An 18885-nucleotide genomic window follows, 5' to 3' on the forward strand; every position below is an offset into this window, starting at 1 on the left:
CCCGCAGCAGCAAGGAATGGCCCCTACTCTGCATCTTCAATAATGGCAAGCAGACTCAGCCCTGTGCACACCTATGGCAATGCCAAGCCAAGCAGCCTTTAGCAGAACTTGGGGCCAGGACAGCTCCTGCTACATGGAACAGACCACAGTGATCCTGACAACATTGCAAAAGCACTAAATCAAGGTGAGGATTACAGTTTCCAAAAGCAGGACGGAAAGCTACACACTAAGCTGAAATAGGGTGGTAACTGCTGGCCAAAATATAAGATTAAAAAAGGGCCAAGAATCTGCCAACAGAATAGCCCAATGTCTGGGATATAATCAATGACATGATGCAAGATGTCCCAGCACTTAGGAAACAGGCAGGTGGATCAATTCAAAACCATCCTTGGCTACGTGACAAGCTGGAGATAAGCCTGGGCTTCATGACAGTGGGACATGAGATCCTATCTCAAAAAACAATAATAAAAAATAAATTCTCACCGGGCAGTGGTGGCGCACGCCTTTAATCCCAGCACTTGGGAGGCAGAGGCAGGCGGATTTCTGAGTTCGAGGCCAGCCTGGTCTACAAAGTGAGTTCCAGGACAGCCAGGACTACACAGAGAAACCCTGTGTCGGAAAAAAAAAAAAAAAAAAAAAAAACTCAATGAAAAAGCAGGGAGCCGGGGTAGGGGGCATCAGTGGGTAAAGATGTTTGCTACCAAGCCTGAAAACCTGAGTTCCAGCCACAGTACCTACATGATGGAAAGAATTGACTCTTGGAAGCTGTCCTCTGACCTCAACACACAGGCACTATACAGTGATTTGTATGTCCATAATCACACATGCATACACACACATAAATGTAATAATTTAGGAATGTGTCTAGAGGGGGCTGTGAATACTGAGCACAAACAAGGTCTAGCAACACAACCCATCCTCAGCCCCAGATAATTTTGCTTGTCTGAATGTGACTGGCGGCAGTGGCTAAACTGGTTACACTGCTGATTATCTACAGAGGTGTGTTTAACACACCAAAGATATCTTTTCTCTTGATGTGAAGAAAAGAGAAAAATGTAATGTGCACCCAAGGGCTGGAGAGTGAGAGACTGCTCTTCAAGAGGTCCTGAGTTCAATTCCCAGCAGCCACATGGTGGCTCACAACCACCAGTAATGGGATCTGATGCCCTGTTCTGGTGTGTCTGAAGACAGCTACAGTGTACTCATACATAAAAAATAAGTAAAAAAATCTTAAAAAAAAAAAAAAGAAAGAAAAGAAATGTGCACCCAAAAGTTGAAGTACCAAATGGAACTACAGCTGAGACAGATAGTGACTGAGGAAGAGTATTTGCTGGGAGCTCAATGACGGACAAATGAGGAGAGAATCTGTGAACTCTGAGTCAAGACCAACAGTTCACCTGAACAACAAGAAAACGGTCTGAGGAAAAAGCCCAAGGTAGCAGTAACAACAAGGGATCTACATCCCATGTAATATATAAAGTAACGACCCTGCTCACTCCCAAGTCATAAATGTTCTAGTCTCCAAAACCTACAAGCATTATCACCCTATATCACCATTATCATCATCATCCATTTTAGGGCTGGAGAGATGGCTCAGTGGTTAAGAGCACTAGCTAGTTCCCAGCACCCACTAAGTAGTATACAATCACCTCTAACTCCAATTCCAAGGAATTCAAAGCCCTCTTCTGCCCTCCCATAAGCATACATGCAGGGAAAACATCTATCTACGTATAAAAAATATTATTAAAAATACTTGCTAGATATTGCCAAATTAAAGCTCTGAAGCCAAGCATGGAGGTGCACAACTATGTCAGCACTCAAGCAGCACAAGCAAAAGACTGAGTCTTAGGCCAGGCCCAACCACAGTCAGCTCCAGGTCGGCCTGCTGCGTGAGACTCGGTCAACAATAAACGGACAAAGAAGGAAGGGAGGAAGGAAGGAAGGGCAGACGGATGGATGGAAGAACAGAAGGAAGGAAGTAATCTAGAGATAAAGATTGTTTTGAATTATCTGGACGGCTCAATGCAATTAAAAGGATCCATGCAGTGAAAGAGGAAAGCAGGAGTTCCATTAGACAAGACAATGGAAGCAAAGGCTGGAATATGAATATATATAAATATATATATATATATATATATATATGTATATACACATACATATATATGTATATACACACACATATATGTATATAAATATTATATATATAAAACATATATATGTGTGTGATATAGCTATTTATGATATAGCAATGAGCCAAGAAATGTATACTGGCACATGCTAAAACAGGGTAAACCTAAAACAAAAACAAAAACAAAAACAAAAACAAAAACCAGGCTAACTTAGTGAAGCCCTGCATGGAAAACCCATATTAGCAGCTTTCCTTTATGTAAGATGTTCAGAACATGCAAATTGAGAGAAAACAGTGGCTGCCAGGAGCTGAGAGGATGAGTGGAAGCAACTGCATCATAAGCTGGGTTTATTCTTTCTCTTCATGATTATTAAACACCCTAAATGCAAAAACTTTTCATCAAGTGTACATTTTTTTAAAGATTATTCATTTATTATATGTAAGTACACTGTAGCTGTCTTCAGATGCACCAGAAGAGGGCGTCACATCTCATTATAGATGGTTGTGAGCCACCATGTGGTTGCTGGGATTTGAACTCAGGACTTTAGGAAGGGTAGTAAGTGCTCTTAACGGCTGAGCCATCTCTCCAGCCCTCAAGTGTACATTTTAAAATGGTAACTTTTAGCCAGGCAGTGGTGGCCTATGCCTTTAATCCCAGCACTTGGGAGGCAGAGGCAGAGGCAGGCGGATTTCTGAGTTTGAAGCCAGCCTGGTGTAAGTTCCAGGACAGCCAGGGCTACACAGAGAAACCCTGTCGGGGGGGGGGGGGGGGGGTGTGTGGGTTCCTTTTACCCAGGTATAACGGCACACACCTTTAATCCTAACACTCAGGAGCCAAAGGCAGGAGAATCTCTGTGAGACCAGCAGATCTACAAAGCCAGGTCCAGAACAGCCAAGATGACATAGAGAGAGACCCTGTCTCAAAAAAAAAAGTAACTTTTTCCTACTTTTCTTCGGATACTACAACCTTTACCTCCTAATCCAATAATTTTGAAAAGAAAATGGAGCAATGCTTCAAAAACAACGGCAACTGAGGCATGATGAAGAAACTGAACGGATGATCTTTAACCCTTTTGTTGCTTGGTCTCCCTTCTCCGAGCCAACTCCCAAAAAGAAGGTTTGAGGCACGTATTGACCCTTTAAGGTTGTGGAAACTAAATTGCAAATTTAATGTCATTCACATTCTCTTTGCTATGGCTGAAGAAGCTCCATTTGTGCTGGGCATCCATCTTGGTACCCACCAGCCATCTGTCTCTGACTCCAGTCCCTGGAAAATGTTTCCCAGTAATCCTGACTCAGTGACCCCACCCAAAAATGTACAGCCATGACAATCTACTTGTTATATGACTGCTTTTTTGCTTCTGAAATTTGCTTAAGCAGATTGCCAAAGATTAGTTTGAGTTGCCTTAACCACTTAACTTGGCAGAGCAGAACAATTTTCTGCTTGCTTGTACAGATGTGAAGATCTCTGCGTGGTTTTCACCTTTAAAAGTCCATCCCCATAACCCTCCCACATGGCAATATCAACTTTGGCTCAGAGATTGTTCATCCTGCTAGCAGCTAATCAATAAACCTTTGAATTATAACTGGATTGAGTCTATGGTGTTTTCCCAGGAGTTACAAACTCCATAACATTTAGAAGCCCCCAGTGAGATGCCTAGGAGATCCCAGGCTCAGAGCCAAGGGTCTGGATAGGCCCAGGGATCCCAGAACACAATAACTGGACTGAATCTATGGTCTTTTCCCAGGGGTCACAAAGTCCGTGACACTCTTCACCCACCAGCACACTCTTCCCTCCTCCCATCTCTGGCCCATCACTTGCCCTCCTGACTGACATGGATTATTTTTAAATCTTACCTAGGTGCTCCCTCTGTCAGATATGACGCGCATTTGCAAGTCATTCCTTAAGCCTCTCAATTACTGCATCCACTGATCCTGCACTTGGTAAGCACTTGGTAAGCACTTGGTAAGCACTTGGTAACAGAACATATTCTCTCATTTCCATAGCCTGAATGTAATTCATTCCCACACCACCTTCATGCATATCATGTCTTCCCTTCAGTCTTTCTTTCTACAGATGACCCATGTGATGTCCTCAAAACTCGCCTATTTTCCAGCAGTACCACAAAACAGACTCAAATTCACACTGCAGCTCCATTACTAGGGATAGAATAAATTTCCACTTCACAGCCATGTGCCTGGCAGAGAACTGCTCAATTAATGATTGCTATTATTCACTGATTTTATTCACTACATAATTTTAGTCATTTAATCTGTTCAAACACATGTGTGTGTGTCAAGCATTATTTGGGCTACGGTGAGCTTAATAAAGTTCCAAAGTACTTGAATCTTTACCAAAACACAGAAGGGCAAATTATCCCTACCAGCTCTCCAACCTTTACATACTCACTGAAATGACAGGGGCTCCACTCCCAACACTTAGTCACTAGTATGACCATACAGTAAACGTCCTCTTGTGTAGTGAGCCCCAGATGGAAACACATTAAACACTACAGGGAAAGTGTCATTAGATTTCCTCCCTCCTTCTCTATTATCTTATCTTCCTCTAAAGCAATTTCAGGAAACTGTTGGCAAGTGAATGGGAAGGAGAATGCTTTACGTACTGCAGAGTAACTGTAGTGATGAGAGCAGCCCTCAGTGGACTGCTGGACACAAAACTCACAATGTTCCCACTACTCTGGGGGAAGCTACCTAGGCCTAGACTCCCTTGTAACAAGCATTTACTTTCACAAGAGTTTACCTTTAATAAGATTCAGAATCCACCTGTAAAATGGGTTGTTGGGGAGACAGGTCCATCCATAAAGTGCTGGCCACAAAAACATGATACCCAGAGTTCAGAAAGCCATAACTCATGTAAAAGCTGAGCCTGAGAGCACATGCTGTAGTCCTAGTGCTGGGAAAACAGAGAGGGGAGGATCTGTGATCAGCGAGCCCCAGGTTCAGTAAGTGACTGGGTCTCAAAATACAGGTGCAGGGGGCTGGTGAGATGGCTCAGTGGGTAAGAGCACCCGACTGCTCTTCCGAAGGTCCAGAGTTCAAATCCCAGCAACCACATGGTGGCTCACAACCATCCGTAATGAGATCTGACTCCCTCTTCTGGAGTGTCTGAAGACAGCTACAGTGTACTTACATATAATCAATAAATAAATCTTTAAAAAAAAAAAAAATACAGGTGCAGAGCAACTGAAAAAGTCACCTACATCTACACCTGCCCTTCACATGTGTGCTACACATGCATACACATCCCACACAAAGAGAGACTTTTTAAATGTTGCTATTATTTTATGTATGTGGATGTTTTGCCTGCATGTGTGTGTATGTGTGCACCATGTGTGTACTTGGTGCTCTCAGAGTGCAGAGCAGGGCGTGGGGACTAGAGTTACAGATGGTTGTAAACTGTCATATGGGTGTTAAGAATGAAACCCATGTCCTCTAGAAGAACAGGCAATGCTCTTAACCACAGAACCGTTTCTTCAGTCCTCCAAAAGCAGCGGCAGCATCCCAGGAGAAGTACAGGACAACCTAAGATGGGGCAAGCACAGTGGGACTGAAATGACAGATACCGCCATCCTGGTCTCACTACACTGTGTGTTTGCTGAGACAGTTCTCGGCCCTCCATAACCTCCCCAGCAGTTACATCTGCCTGGAATACACTGAGAGTGACATGTCCTTGACCATGTTCCAGATACATTAACCAAAATAATTAAGTGAAGTAATTGAAAAAGGTGTAAGTAAAAAAATTGTTATGTTATAGCTAAAATAATTATGCTCTGACAGGAATAAACATGTCAATGTTACTTTTACCCTAAATTAACTTTAATTCAAATTATGTTGTCGTTTTTGCCTTTTACAATGCTGCATCCAAGCTTGGTCACAAGAGACTATTCAGAAGCCCAAGCCCGCTCTTGGTCTGGCCATTAATGAACTAAAAGCTCCGAGCAGTTTAATCGCCATGGTTTAGGGTAGCTATCCCAGTGATCACGGCATCACAGGTCTACAGTCCCAAGTGTTCATTGGGATGAGAGAAGAAGATCCTGAGTTCCAAGCCAGCCCAGCCTCAGGGAGTTCAAGGTTAGCCAAGGTTACAAAGTAAAACCCCATCTCAACAACAAAACAAAATCCCAAATATCAGGAAAAAAATATTGAGCAAAATGCTAAATAAAAGGATACGCAGTTAACATTTTCTACAAATAAACATGAGCAATCATGTCAGAGCCCTGTGCACTAGCCCACGCCTTTAATCCTAGCACTGGAGAGGCAGGAGCAGGAATCTCTGGGTTCCAGGCCAGCGTAGTCTACATGCGGAGCTCCAAGCTAGCTAAGGCTACATAGTGACAGCCAGCCTCACAGAAAATCATAATTAAAAAACAATAAGCTGGACATAGTGGTGCCTGCCTTTGGTCTCTCTGATCCCAGCACTTGGAAGCCAGAGGCAGGCAGATCTCTGTGAGTTCCAGAACAACCTGTTCTACAGAGCGAATCCCAGGATAACCAAAGCTACACAGAGAAACCCTGACTCAAAAAAAATCAAATAAATAAATTAAACAATAATGATGATGATTTTCTGTCTATAGGTTTTAGTGGTTTGGGGGTCTTTTGGTTTCTTGAGACAGGGTTTGGTTTCTCTGTGTAGCCCTGGCTGTCCTAGAACTCACTCTGTAGGCCAGGCTGACCTAGAACTCCTGGAGATCCACCTGCCTCTGCCTCGTGGGTGCTGTTGTCTATAGTTTTTAATGAGGAAATATGGCATTTTTTTTGCAACTTATATGATGTATGTTTTTATTCATTAAAAAAGCATTTCTATTATATTGAAATGAAAATAATTGTAGATTTCTGGGTTTGAAAAAAATGTGGTAGAAAAAGAAATTTGATAATTTTGTTAATTGTTCTTTAATTACAAGTCAACTCACAAATTTAAGAACATGACAGATGAGGCTGGAGAAATGGCTCAGTAGTTAAAAACACTGACTGCCCTTCCGAAGGTCCTGAGTTCAAATCCCAGCAACCACATGGTGGCTCACAACCATCCATAACAAGATCTGACTCCCTCTTCTGGAGTGTCTGAAGACAGTTACAGTGTACTTACATATAGTAAATAAGTAAATAAATAAATAAACGAATCTTTAAAAAAAAAAAAAAAAAAAGCTAGCGCTGCAAATGCAGCTTCTGTGCTATTGTCCGGGAAACCCTGTCGTGGATGAGACCTGCCAGCACCACCGGGAAACCCTGTCGTGGATGAGACCTGCCAGCACCACCGGGAAACCCTGTCATGGATGAGACCTGCCAGCACCACCGGGAAACCCTGTCGTGGATGAGACCTGCCAGCACCACCGGGAAACCCTGTCATGGATGAGACCTGCCAGCACCACCGGCTCCGCATGGGCCCATCACTAAGGGCTCGCTGAACACGAGTGAGTACAATAGCACATGGTTTAGTCAGGGAATACCTCTGACAGAGAAGGCAAGTGAGCACTGGGCACTGAGCCCTCCTCACAGACAGCACTAACACACTGGACAACCACAGCGTGCAGAGAGAACAATGCAGCCAATATCACGGTGCTACTCTGGAATTTCCCATTTAAAAACTTCAGGTAACTAAAAACTCAGAATACAAAACACAGATAATAGGACTACTATAAAAACAATGGGATGGTTTTAGCTTAGTTCTAATTTCCTGAACCCACAAGTTCCACTAACTGTGAATGAACGAACAATGAAACAGCAAACCTAAATGTTATCAAACAACAAGGCAGAGTCCATGATGTCAGAAGGAAGGAACAGCTGGGAGCTCACATCCTGATTCTCTGCCAAGAGGCAGAGAGCAAGCTGGGAATCTCAGGAGTCTTTTGACCCCCAATCCAGTGACACCCGTCTGACTCTGCAAGGCCATGCCTAATCCATCCCAAACAGTTCCACCAACTGGGGACCAAGTATTCAAACATATGAGCCAATGGGGCCATTCTCACTCAAACCACCGCAGTGGAAGAAGAGAACTAGCTTACAAGCTGACCTCCATGCCCACATGAGGCCATACGCACGTATACACAAATACACAGCATCAGTCCCTGCCATGACTTAGACTCTGATGGCCTTCTATCTCCACACTATCTTTAGAATCTCTTCACCCGGTGTTACCTTACTCCACACTCTGCTCTTGCCACCCCTACCTCTTCTCTCACACTGGCAAGATTCTCACAGTCCTGCTCAGTTCCTGCTTGAAACAAACTTTCTACAACAAACATACCAATTACTGCTTCATGCCCTTCAGGTCTTTCCTCAGATGTCAACTTCTAGGTAGGGCTTTCCCAAGGTGAGGCTTCCCCAAGGTGACGATTTCTCTGACCTATTTACATAAGCACTCTCACTTTTATCTCTAGCAACCTATAATCCTTTCCCTTTTCATCATAGCAGGGGCATTAACTTCAGGAGAGGAAGGATTTCTGCATTTGCTTTCCCTCCAGTACCTGGTATATAACAGGTGTACAATAAAGACTTGAACATATTAATCAAATCATGGGCTATTCTTCAGGAAGAAACTGCTGGGTTAGGAGAGCATCGAGGTGCCGGGTCTCTATGGTCTTGCTTCACTGCCATCATCATGCACACTGATGGTAACTGAGCTCTCACTATGTTGAACTTCTCATAAATACCTTTTGCTTCCCATCTGATCATTACAATAATCCCATCACTCAGCTCTCATTGGTGCCACAAATAATGCTAACAAAGCAGTACAAGCAAAGTTAGGCCTTGGGTCCTGGGCTAGAGAGATGCCTCAGGTTAAGGGCACACAACCATCCGTAACTCCAGTTCCAAAGGAGCTGACACACTTAAAGCATCCTCAGTCACCAGGCACACATGGTGCACAGACCTACACACAGACAAAACACATATACACAGAATAATAATAAATATTTTTAAGAAGATGTAGGTCAACCAGTTAGTGCAAGGGAAAGCAGGATTTCAGAGACTGAAACTATATTCCAATACTATGCCCTTAACTGGTACTGGTAGGTAATTAACTGGGGGGGGGGGGGGGGCAGTTTTCAAGACAGGGTTTCTCCACCTGCCTCTGCCTCCCAAGTGCTGGGATTAAAGGCGAGCACCACCACCACCCAGCTTTTTTTTTTTTAAAGAACTATTTATGTATATGAGTAGTACACTGTAGCTGTCTTCAGACATATCAGAGGGCACTGGATCCCATTACAGATGGTTGTGAGCCACCACCATGTTGTTGTTGGGAATTGAACTCAGGACCTCTGGAAGAGCAGTCAGTGCTCTTCCTGCTGAGCCATCTTTGCAGCCCTTACTCACCTAATTTTGACAAAAACAACACACTAGCTTTATTCACAACTTTCTGCTATTTTATTGAAGTAATAGTGTACTACCTACTAGAAAGCTTCATTCCCCAGTCTCCTTTGCAATGACCAACTTACACAGTTTAAGCCAATAAAGAAAGTCACCAATTAAGGTACCCAAGAAGAAAGGATCTTTGAAAGGTGCTGACTCATCTGTCTGTCAAGGCTTTGTCCTTCTGCTACACTCTTCTGGACTAGATGTAAGTGTGAAACCAGAGGTGAGAGGAACACCACTTAACTATGAAAGCTAGACTGTAACGATGTGAGGTCTGGACCTCAGGCTTCCATGCAGGGGAGGGAAAGCTCAGTACTAAACCATAGCTATGTGTTTTATGTCACATGGAGACCAGTGCAGTGTCTGGTTTAACAAGTTGAGGATCTAATGATGGCTCTCCCACCCAACTAAGCAGAAAACATATCACTACACACAGAATATCAGGGTTTTCACAAGTCTGAAGGAACACTCCAGAATCTGCATTTGGAAACCACAATTTTAAAGATTCAAATGTGCAGCTAGTGAAAAACTCATAAACATTAAAATGGTAAGGAGAGAAAGTAAATGATAAAGCTAGAGCGTTGCCTTTGTCAAAGCTGGGTGAAGTCTTAAAACTAGTCTAAAGCTTTCCAGTTTTAAACCTGATCTGAAGTAAGCAGTTATTACTAAGACTCGGCTATGGCAGTAAATGCCACACGGCACAGTCCTTCCTAGCCAAGGTGGTTTCTGCCAGGCTGGTTTTTGTCTGTCACCATAGTGCAGTGTTGACGTCACGCATGGTGCAGAGCCTTATACAGGTGTATTACCCTGACTAGCTAGCATAAACATCCAATCCACCAAAACCTGAATGAAACCTGAAATAGTGGAGAGGGGACATGCAAAGATGTAGCAACAAGCTGATAAGCAGATTCAAATGTTTATTACAAGATTCCGATTCCAACATGGGACTGGAGAAATAATAGCTCAGTGGGGAAAGTGGCTAATGTGCAAACATGAAAACTGAGTTCAGACACAAACCCTGTGCAAAAGCTGGGGCGTGTGACTGTAACCCCAGCACAGGGTGGAGGGTAGAGGTGCAGAGACAAGACAAAGTGGGGAGGCATAGGAAACACCCAACGTCCACCTCTGTCCACCACACAAGGGATGCAGACAACTACTTATATAGATGTACGTAGATCACCAAGCCCCCTCCCACACACAAATAATTTTTTTTTAAAGAGCTGAAATCACATAGAATTTCATGGTTCATAATATCAGAATCTGAGAAATGTAAGACAAAGGGGTCAGGCATGGTGGTACAAGCCTTTGAGGAGGCAAAGAGGAAGATGGTTCTCTGTGAGTTTGAGGCTAGCCTGGTCTACATAGTAAGTTCCAGGTCAATCAGGGCTATTTCAAGACCCTGTCCAAAAAAAAGGGAAAGGGAAAGAAAGGAAAGGAAAAAAAAAAAAAAAACGACAAAAAGAAGGAAGACAAAGGAAACAGACAATAACAACGACATTAGGAAGTATTTAACACATGCTGAACAGTATGCAGAAACAAGCAGCACTCTCAATCCAAACTGTCCCCATGACAGGTACTATTGGCATCAGAACACCATATTAAAACTGGCTACAGAAAATGGGCCCACAATCACAAACCTATTAAGTAGTAAAGACAAGGTTAGTCAATTTGATCACAAATTCCTTATTTTTAAAACTGCTTCCACACATATCAAATACAGCGTGCATAACCATGCTGAAATTCCTTTTTTAAACATTCTATTTTTATGTGTGTGCACACACACTGAGAGGCCAGAATAAGGTGTCAAATCCCCTGTAGCTGGACTTACAGGCAGCTGTGAGCTACCAAACATGGGAATTGAACCTGGATCCTCTGGAATAATAGCAAGTGCTATAAACTACTAAACCATCTCTCCAGCCATAATATACTGAAATTTTCTCATGCAAAACTAGACGAGAAACAAGCTCAAAGTTACTAAAATGATTAACTGTGAGGATATTAACACCTTTTACAATAATCACATAGGAGACTTTAAGGCTTGCCAAAACATCTTTAAGATGGTAAAAATTTTTAAAGGAAGCCTTCTGAGCTCCAACATATATGTTTACCATGGTCCCAGGGCAGGTACCTTGTTTTACCATAAAGAAGAACAAGGGGACAATGAGAGGGCCCACAGGTAAAGGTACCTACTGACCTGAACCTGATCCCCAGAACCAACGAGAGAGAGAGAGAGAGAGAGAGAGAGAGAGAGAGAGAATTCCCAAAAGCTGTTCTTTCATCTTCTACATCTCAATATCTTTGGGTACAAAAGAAGGCAGTTTACTTTATCTCTCACCATACCAAAAAAAAAATCTCGAAATGTATCAGAGACTTAGATATCACAGCTACACTTACAATACTTAAAGAAATTATCAAAACATCTCTATGATATTGGGTTAGTACAGATGTCTTAGATATATCTACAGCAAAAGCAAAATCAATATAAAAAGAAACTTCCTTAAAATGTAAAATTTTTAGCCAGGCTGAGGCCTATAATCCCAACGTCTGGAGGCAGAGGTGGAGGCAGAGGCAGGAGGATCGCCTCAAGTTCCAGGACAGCCTGATCTACCTAGGCAAGTTCCAGACCAGTAAGAACTATATAGCTAGACCCTATCTCAAAATAAATTAATAATAATAAAAAATTAATCAAAATTTCTAGAGCCAGGCATGTTAGCATACCTTTAATCCCAACACTTGGGAAACAGAGGCAAGAAGATCTCTGTGAATTCGAAGGCAGCCTGGCCTATATAGGGAGTTCCAGGACAGCCAGAGCTATATGGGTTTTTTTTGTTTTTTCTTTGTTTTGTTTTTTTTTTAAGATTTATTTATTATATGTAAGTACACTGTAGCTGTCTTCAGACACTCCAGAAGAGGGCGTCAGATCTTGTTACAGATGGTTGTGAGCCACCATGTGGTTGCTGGGATTTGAACTTCAGACCTTCGGAAGAGTAGTCGGGTGCTCTTACCCACTGAGCCAACTCACCAGCCCGCTATATGGTATTTTGTATCAGGGGAGGAAAAAAGAAAGGGAAAGGAAAATGAAAATGAAAAATGGAAAGGGAGGGGCAGTGGGAGGAAGGGGGGGGGGGACCTGCCACCAATTGAGACCGGCCTGTGCTCCAGAGGGGAGCCTTTCCTCTAAAAGGTACCAAAGTACTACCCAAGCAAGAGAGGTCAAGGTGAGTGTGTGAACGTCTAAGCAAGCACGCAGAACCATCTTCACCATCATTAGTCCTCAGAGAGATGGACCAATTCACTACAAGAGCGGTAACCAGAGACAGGGCTAGCCATGGACTTCAGCAGCAAAGCACACGTTTACCATGTGTGAGGCCTTGGTGCGCCCCTGAACATACGATACAGTCACACATACAAAAGAAACAAAAGAAGACAAACTGCAGGCGGCTAAGTTGTAGAGAAATGGTAGTTCTCACACAAAGCAGATGACTGTAAAATGGTGCAAGCACTCTGAGAGAACGAACATGTTGGTGGTTTACCGAGAGAAGTAGAACTTACTGTTGCGACCTTGCAATTCTACTCCTGGGTTTCTACAAGGAAAATAAAGCATTGTCCAATAAGACTTGACATGAATACAAGCAGTTTATCCCGAAAAGCCAAGGAAGAGAAACAACCCAATTCCCATCAACTGCCGTCCAAGTCCAAGGAACTATGAGTAACTGTTACTGCATGCTATGGGACATGGCTGAACCTCAGCAAGTATGCAGAGTAAGAGATGACAAATACCAAGGAGTATCCATTATATGATTACTCCTATATGAAATGTCCAGAGGGAAAATCTATACAGACAGAAGGTAAGGTTTTAGCTGCCTGGGCTGGGGTGGAACAGGGGTTACTCCTTATTGCAAATGGACATGAGGCATCGTTTTGGAATGAGAGAAATGTTCTAAAACTGGATTGTGGTGATGACTGAACAACTCTGTAAATTTACTAAGATATTACTGAACTGTACACTTTAATCAGGTTATTTTATGGGGTATAAATTATACATTCACAAACTCTTAAAAATAGTGTGCTATGTGACAGAAGCCAAACACCAAAGGTCACATTATTATAGGATCCTATTTAAGTAAAATGTCCAGAAAAGACAACCAATAGGCAAAAATAAATGTGTGGTTGCCTGGGACTGGGAGCAGGAAACACAAGCGCGTCCCACTGGGATGACAGGAATAATCTAAAGCTGGATGGTATGATGGTTACACGGTAAACATACTAAAAGAAAAAATCACGTTATGACTGGAATTCATGGTAAAAAAATTATTTTTATTTTTCATTCCTGTGTATATGTGCATATCTATATTCAAATGTCATGTATGTGCAGGTGCCTGAGGCCAAAAACAATCTGATCTCCCCGAGTTTCTATTGCAGACGGCTGTGAGGCCCCTGATATTGGTGCTAGGAACCAAACTCAGGTCCTCTAAAAGAGTAGTAAATGCTCTTAACTTCTAAGCCATCTCTCCAGCTGGCAGGTTGTTTTGTAAAAGGTGACCCAATCACACTGGCATTCTTAACCTGTGACGAACCATGGACCACTCTATGAGTGGGGTGTGAATCTACTCTCAGAACTACCAGACTCCCTCTGTACTGCCCACTAAGACATCCTGTTCTATAGTTATCATTGGGCAAACTTAGTGTCACTCCATCTCCACAGCCCTTGCAGCTCTCAGAGTTTGTAGCTGAAGAGCAGAAGCATCAGGGATGATAACTATAACCAGTCCTCTAGCTGTAGACAACCAGAAGGGATGCACACCCCACCAGAAGGGAAGAACAATGTTACTCTTCCAGAATAACAGAATCCCCTTTCTTTATTTTTCTGACATCACTCTGGAGTCTCCCATTTAAACTCTCTCTTCATTATGAAAGTAAGTTCCCAAGAAACAACCAATCAAGAGCGTCTTTACAAAAACAGAGACATGCCTAGTTCAACCAGTCAAAGACCCAATATGCAGCAAGGACAGACCTATGAAGTGACTTAAAGATGAAGCATCTTTTATGTTTCATTGCACTTGGGGGTTGGGGGGGATATAAGCTTCTCCTTCTTCCGCTAGTGTCCCAGGAATGGAACTCAGGTCATCAGGCTTGGCAGAGAAAGCATAAAGCTGAAATGTAGAGAAATGGCAACCATCTTACCTACACAGCAAATCTGATGCCAAGTTGAGCAACCAGAGACCTGCCTTTAAAAAAAAAAAAAAAAACGGGGGGGGGGGGGAGGAGGGGGCTGGGGAGATAGCTCAGTGTAGAATGTGTGCTGAGTGAACACTAGCAACCTGAGTTTGGATCCCCAGCCCCCATGTGAAGTGGGAGGCCCAGGGATCCTAGAAAGAGCCTGAAATCCAAGTGCTTCCAGGCAGAGACAGGAGGACTCAGGCGTCTTAGGAATCTAGTCAAAAGGTAAGTTCCGGATCAACTAAAGAGACTCATCAAAAAGCAAGGGAAAGCCGGGTGTGGTGGCGCACCGCACGCCTTTGATTCCAGCATTTGGGAGGCAGAGGCAGGCGGATTTCTGAGTTCAAGGCCAGCTTGGTCTACAAAGTGAGTTCCAGGACAGCCAGGGCTACACAGAGAAACCCTATCCTTCTCCTCCCCCTCCACCCCCCCCCCAAAAAAAGCTAAGAAACAAACAAAAAAAGAACGTGAAAAGCTAGCCTTTACACGAGCACATAAACCTACACAGAGCCACACAGAGACCTACAACGAAATTTGGTGGCTTTTTGTTTTTGCTCTCCTTAACACCGAGAAATAAACACTGGCACCTTTAAGGAAGCTCTGGGATTTTTGGCAGGTCTCTATTGTAAAGCTAATTTTAAGGTAGAATGCTATCAGTGTAGACAGACTTCTTCCAACAAACAGTGGTCTGCTGATTAAGCCTTTGTTTTGCTAAACCCATTTCCCTTCGATTTCTATGGCCACTGCATTACTGCTGGGCTACAAACTCTCCCTCATCCCTAGCCGCTTAACCTCCTCAAGCACGCTGCACCTCTGAGAGTAACAATCCATGCTTGCTGTCGACCAACTGGTATTCTCGGATCTTATTCAGGGCCACTTCACACATAATAGCCAGATTTATGGAGCGAGCCATGGTCCCTAGTTGAAGCCCTCCAAGGACAACTTGAAACTCCAAATCTTTACCATAGCTTTAAAGGTCCCTGAGACTAATGTGTGCCCTCTTTCTGGTCCCTCAACTTATCAAGCACTCTCTCTCTCCTCAGAGTCTAAGTATTTTCTTATTCCTCAATGGAGGGGGAAAGGCGATCTTCCTCCGACTCGCTTTGAGGGCTCAACTTTTCCTTGAAATCACGTAACTTGTTCAAACCACTCCTTATAACATCTTGCCCGGTTCCTTCCGGCCACCTACTGAGACCTGTTACCGCTTTTCCCATTCTTTCTATGTAGTTGACGTCTGCCTCCGGGATCTGAGAAGTCAGTTGTAAAGAGCTAGAGGCGGGTCTAACCTGCTCAGCACCGGTACCTGGAGCTGCCCTCAGCCTCACACCTGCGAAATAGTGCATCGTCGCGTGGATGCAGGGATGGACTCAAGTGCACAGACCCCACAATCCCAGAGCCACGCGGCTCTGCCCACGGACCCTAGTGCCCCCTGAGCCAGGCCTGCCGCCCATCCACATGGCTCTTCTGCACAGGACGCATCTGTCTCAGGTACGCTTCTCCCTCCGAAGGGAGCCCCACCCTAGGCGCACGGCTCGCACCAGTGCCCAGCAAGGCTCGGGCCCAGAACCCCGGCGCGTCGCCCCTCGGCTCTCACCTATCACCTCCTGCAGCTCGTAGTCGTCCCTGTTGATGGACCAGGGCAGGGCGCTCGAGTCCTCGGACATGACGGCTGCAGCGCCTGGCTCCGTGCTCCTCACGCTCCGGGCTCTCAGGTCACCTCGCCGCGCGCCTCCCCACGCCCAGCCGCCGCCCCCAACCCGCCGCTTGGCCCAGCCTTGGGGCGCACAACGCCGGGGCGCGCGGGTCAAGCGCGGCCCCGAGGCGGAGACGCGCGGCTGCGACCGACCTCGCCTCCCGCGGCTCCGCGTCCCGCAGTCCCCGGCCCAGCCCACGAGCCGGCCTTAACCTCCGCGGCACCGCGAAACAAGCTTCTACCCAGCCCTGCCCCTCCGTCCCGCCCTCCACCCGAACCCCAAGCACGGGCCAAACTTTCCCTTCTCCCTCCACCTGCCGACACGCAGCGCGCTGACGTCACCACGCCGGGGAAGCCTGGCCGCGGCTCGCCGCCCCCCGGCCGCCATCTTGAGTGTGGCCGGACAAGAGGCAAGCGAGAAGGAAGCCGGAAAGAGTGGAAGTCGATAGTTAGAGAGCAGAAGTGCTCGTGGAGGAGTTCACTGAGGGCGTCTGAAAGCCAAAACAGAGCAAACTGCCGCAGAACGAGGAGCCACACCAAGCATGGCGGCCACTGAGTGCTAAACCGAAGGAGCGGCGCTTCCTCTAGAAGCTGAGGGAGGGGCGTTGCCCTCTCTGCTTTGCATTCATTGGTTGGTTTGAGAAAGCATGAGAACGGCAACTGGAGCGTGTGGACATCAGTCATATGTTAGTCCCGCCTCCGGGAACTTGACTCCCAGTTCCTACCGAGCGCCAAAACCTTTCAGGACCGGGTTCGCTGAGGTGACGTCACGGCGTCACGGTCACACCCTCGAGACGTGCAAACCGCGCCCCGGGGTGTGGAGAAGCCCGAGGGAGCGGCCGGGTGGGGTGCGCGGACGAAGGCCAACTAGGATAAAAGGTCTTGCGGGCTCCCGAGTGGAGCCGGAAGCTCGGCCCGTGATGACATTTTTTTTTTTCCTAAGGCGGAAGTACTCAGCGCCGCCTCCAGGATCCGGGAGGAAGCGGTTTCTGTCTTTTCTCCGCTTCGGGTCTAAAGAAACAGCACCTGCCTGGGACCTAGGTTAGTTGTCTCTGCCCAGGCAGCGCCTTGACTGTTCAGTGGTTTCTGTCACGCGACTTAGGGGTCAGCTCTAGGCCCCCGGCCCTGGCTTTTGTCATCTTCACAAAAATAAGTTCCGTTTTCTTGGCCTTAGAAGATCGCGCTTTGGTGAAACAAAACATTAAAACATCAACCTGGACAGGGTCGCTGCGGACAAAGTGTTCAGCTGAGCAGCACTGCTGAGCTCTTCGGTGGGAAGGCCATGAGCGCGTCTGGTTGATAGGACTTATGGAACATCTCAAGAAGAGGTCCCATTTGGGCCAGACCTTACAGTGCTAAGGGGATCTCAGCAAACAGAAAATGGGAGGACAGAATATTCCAGACCCGGCAAAGGTGCAAGGTCTTGCTGTAGAAATGTGTTTCAGGGCTGGAGAAATGGCTCAGTGGTTGAGAGCACTGACTGCTCTTCCAGAGGTCCTGAGGTCAATTCCCAGCAACCACATGGTGGCTCACAACCATCTGAAATGGGATCCAATGCCCTCATTTGGTATGTCTAAATACAGCTACAGTGTACTCATATATATAAAATAAATAAAATCTTTAAAAAAAAAAATAAGGAAGGAAGGAAGGAAGAAATTTGTTGCAGCCACTACTTGTGACACATTTAGTGCGTGTGATAACTTTTTCTTGCTGGAAGAAGAATAAAAGTAACATCGAGAGGAAGTGGGGACAGATTGGAACTCTTCATGGTGTGTACCAATAGAAAACCAATAAGCCAAAAATAATCTGGAATTGTTGGGCTCTGTGGACCACGGATACACTTTACAATTTTCTTTCATTACCATGAAAATAAATTATATAACTTAGAATTTGGGACTGCCTTCTTTCCCCTTCCCCCAAGAAAAGGAACTACCAGTTTCATGGTGAAATTTCAAGATACTGGGTCTTAATTATTATTAGATAACATTATAGTGCATTCATTAATGTGTTCTTGCTTACCTCCTCATTCATGTACCTCAGTGGATTGGTAGAGCAGGAACCTTCTCTATAAATCTGGTCATTTTGTTTCCCCTGTCCCTGACTTTCTGTGGCCTAGTCGAGGTTAAAATACCATGATTTTAATGAGGAAGGAAGCCAGGAATTGGGTATTTGAGGCCATAAGCTCAAGCAAGATTCAGCCTTTAAAATATCTTGCATGTGAGCACTCTCACAACAGTGATCAGGGACTTAGTCCCCCCACCCCCCTTTTTTTTTTTTTTTTTTTTTTTTGCTGGAGTATGGAGTTTTTGTAGTAAGCAGTAGGGAGCATTTAAGTTAATAGTTAAGTAATTGGGCTGGAGAGATGGCTCAGCAGTTAAGAGCACTGGCACTTCCAGAGGTTCTGAGTTCAATTCCCAGCAACCACATGGTGGCTCACAACTGTCTGCAATGGGATCCAATGCCCTTCTCTGGT

The 18885-nt window shown here is 45.0% G+C and overlaps 1 protein-coding gene across 5 annotated transcripts in view; it reads right to left on the reverse strand.

Annotated features, from left to right (window-relative positions):
• Oxsr1 (oxidative-stress responsive 1) overlaps positions 1-16993 on the reverse strand; it is an 84253-nt gene extending 67260 nt beyond the window's left edge. For 2 of the 5 annotated variants that reach the window (NR_045693.1, NM_133985.2), the window contains exon 1: positions 16314-16736. Coding sequence is in view for 3 of the 5 variants with exons in the window: in NM_133985.2 (NP_598746.2) it covers positions 16314-16383 (70 nt within the window). In the remaining 2 variants the exon portion in view is untranslated. Of the gene's footprint in view, positions 1-16313 lie in introns of all 5 variants that reach the window. The other 3 variants (NM_001359582.1, XM_030244002.1, XM_011242932.3) reach the window with 3 other exon arrangements.
• Between the last annotated feature and the right edge of the window lie 1892 nt (positions 16994-18885).

The sequence above is a fragment of the Mus musculus genome, chromosome 9 (assembly GCF_000001635.26).
Source record: "Mus musculus strain C57BL/6J chromosome 9, GRCm38.p6 C57BL/6J".
NCBI lineage: Eukaryota > Metazoa > Chordata > Mammalia > Rodentia > Muridae > Mus > Mus musculus.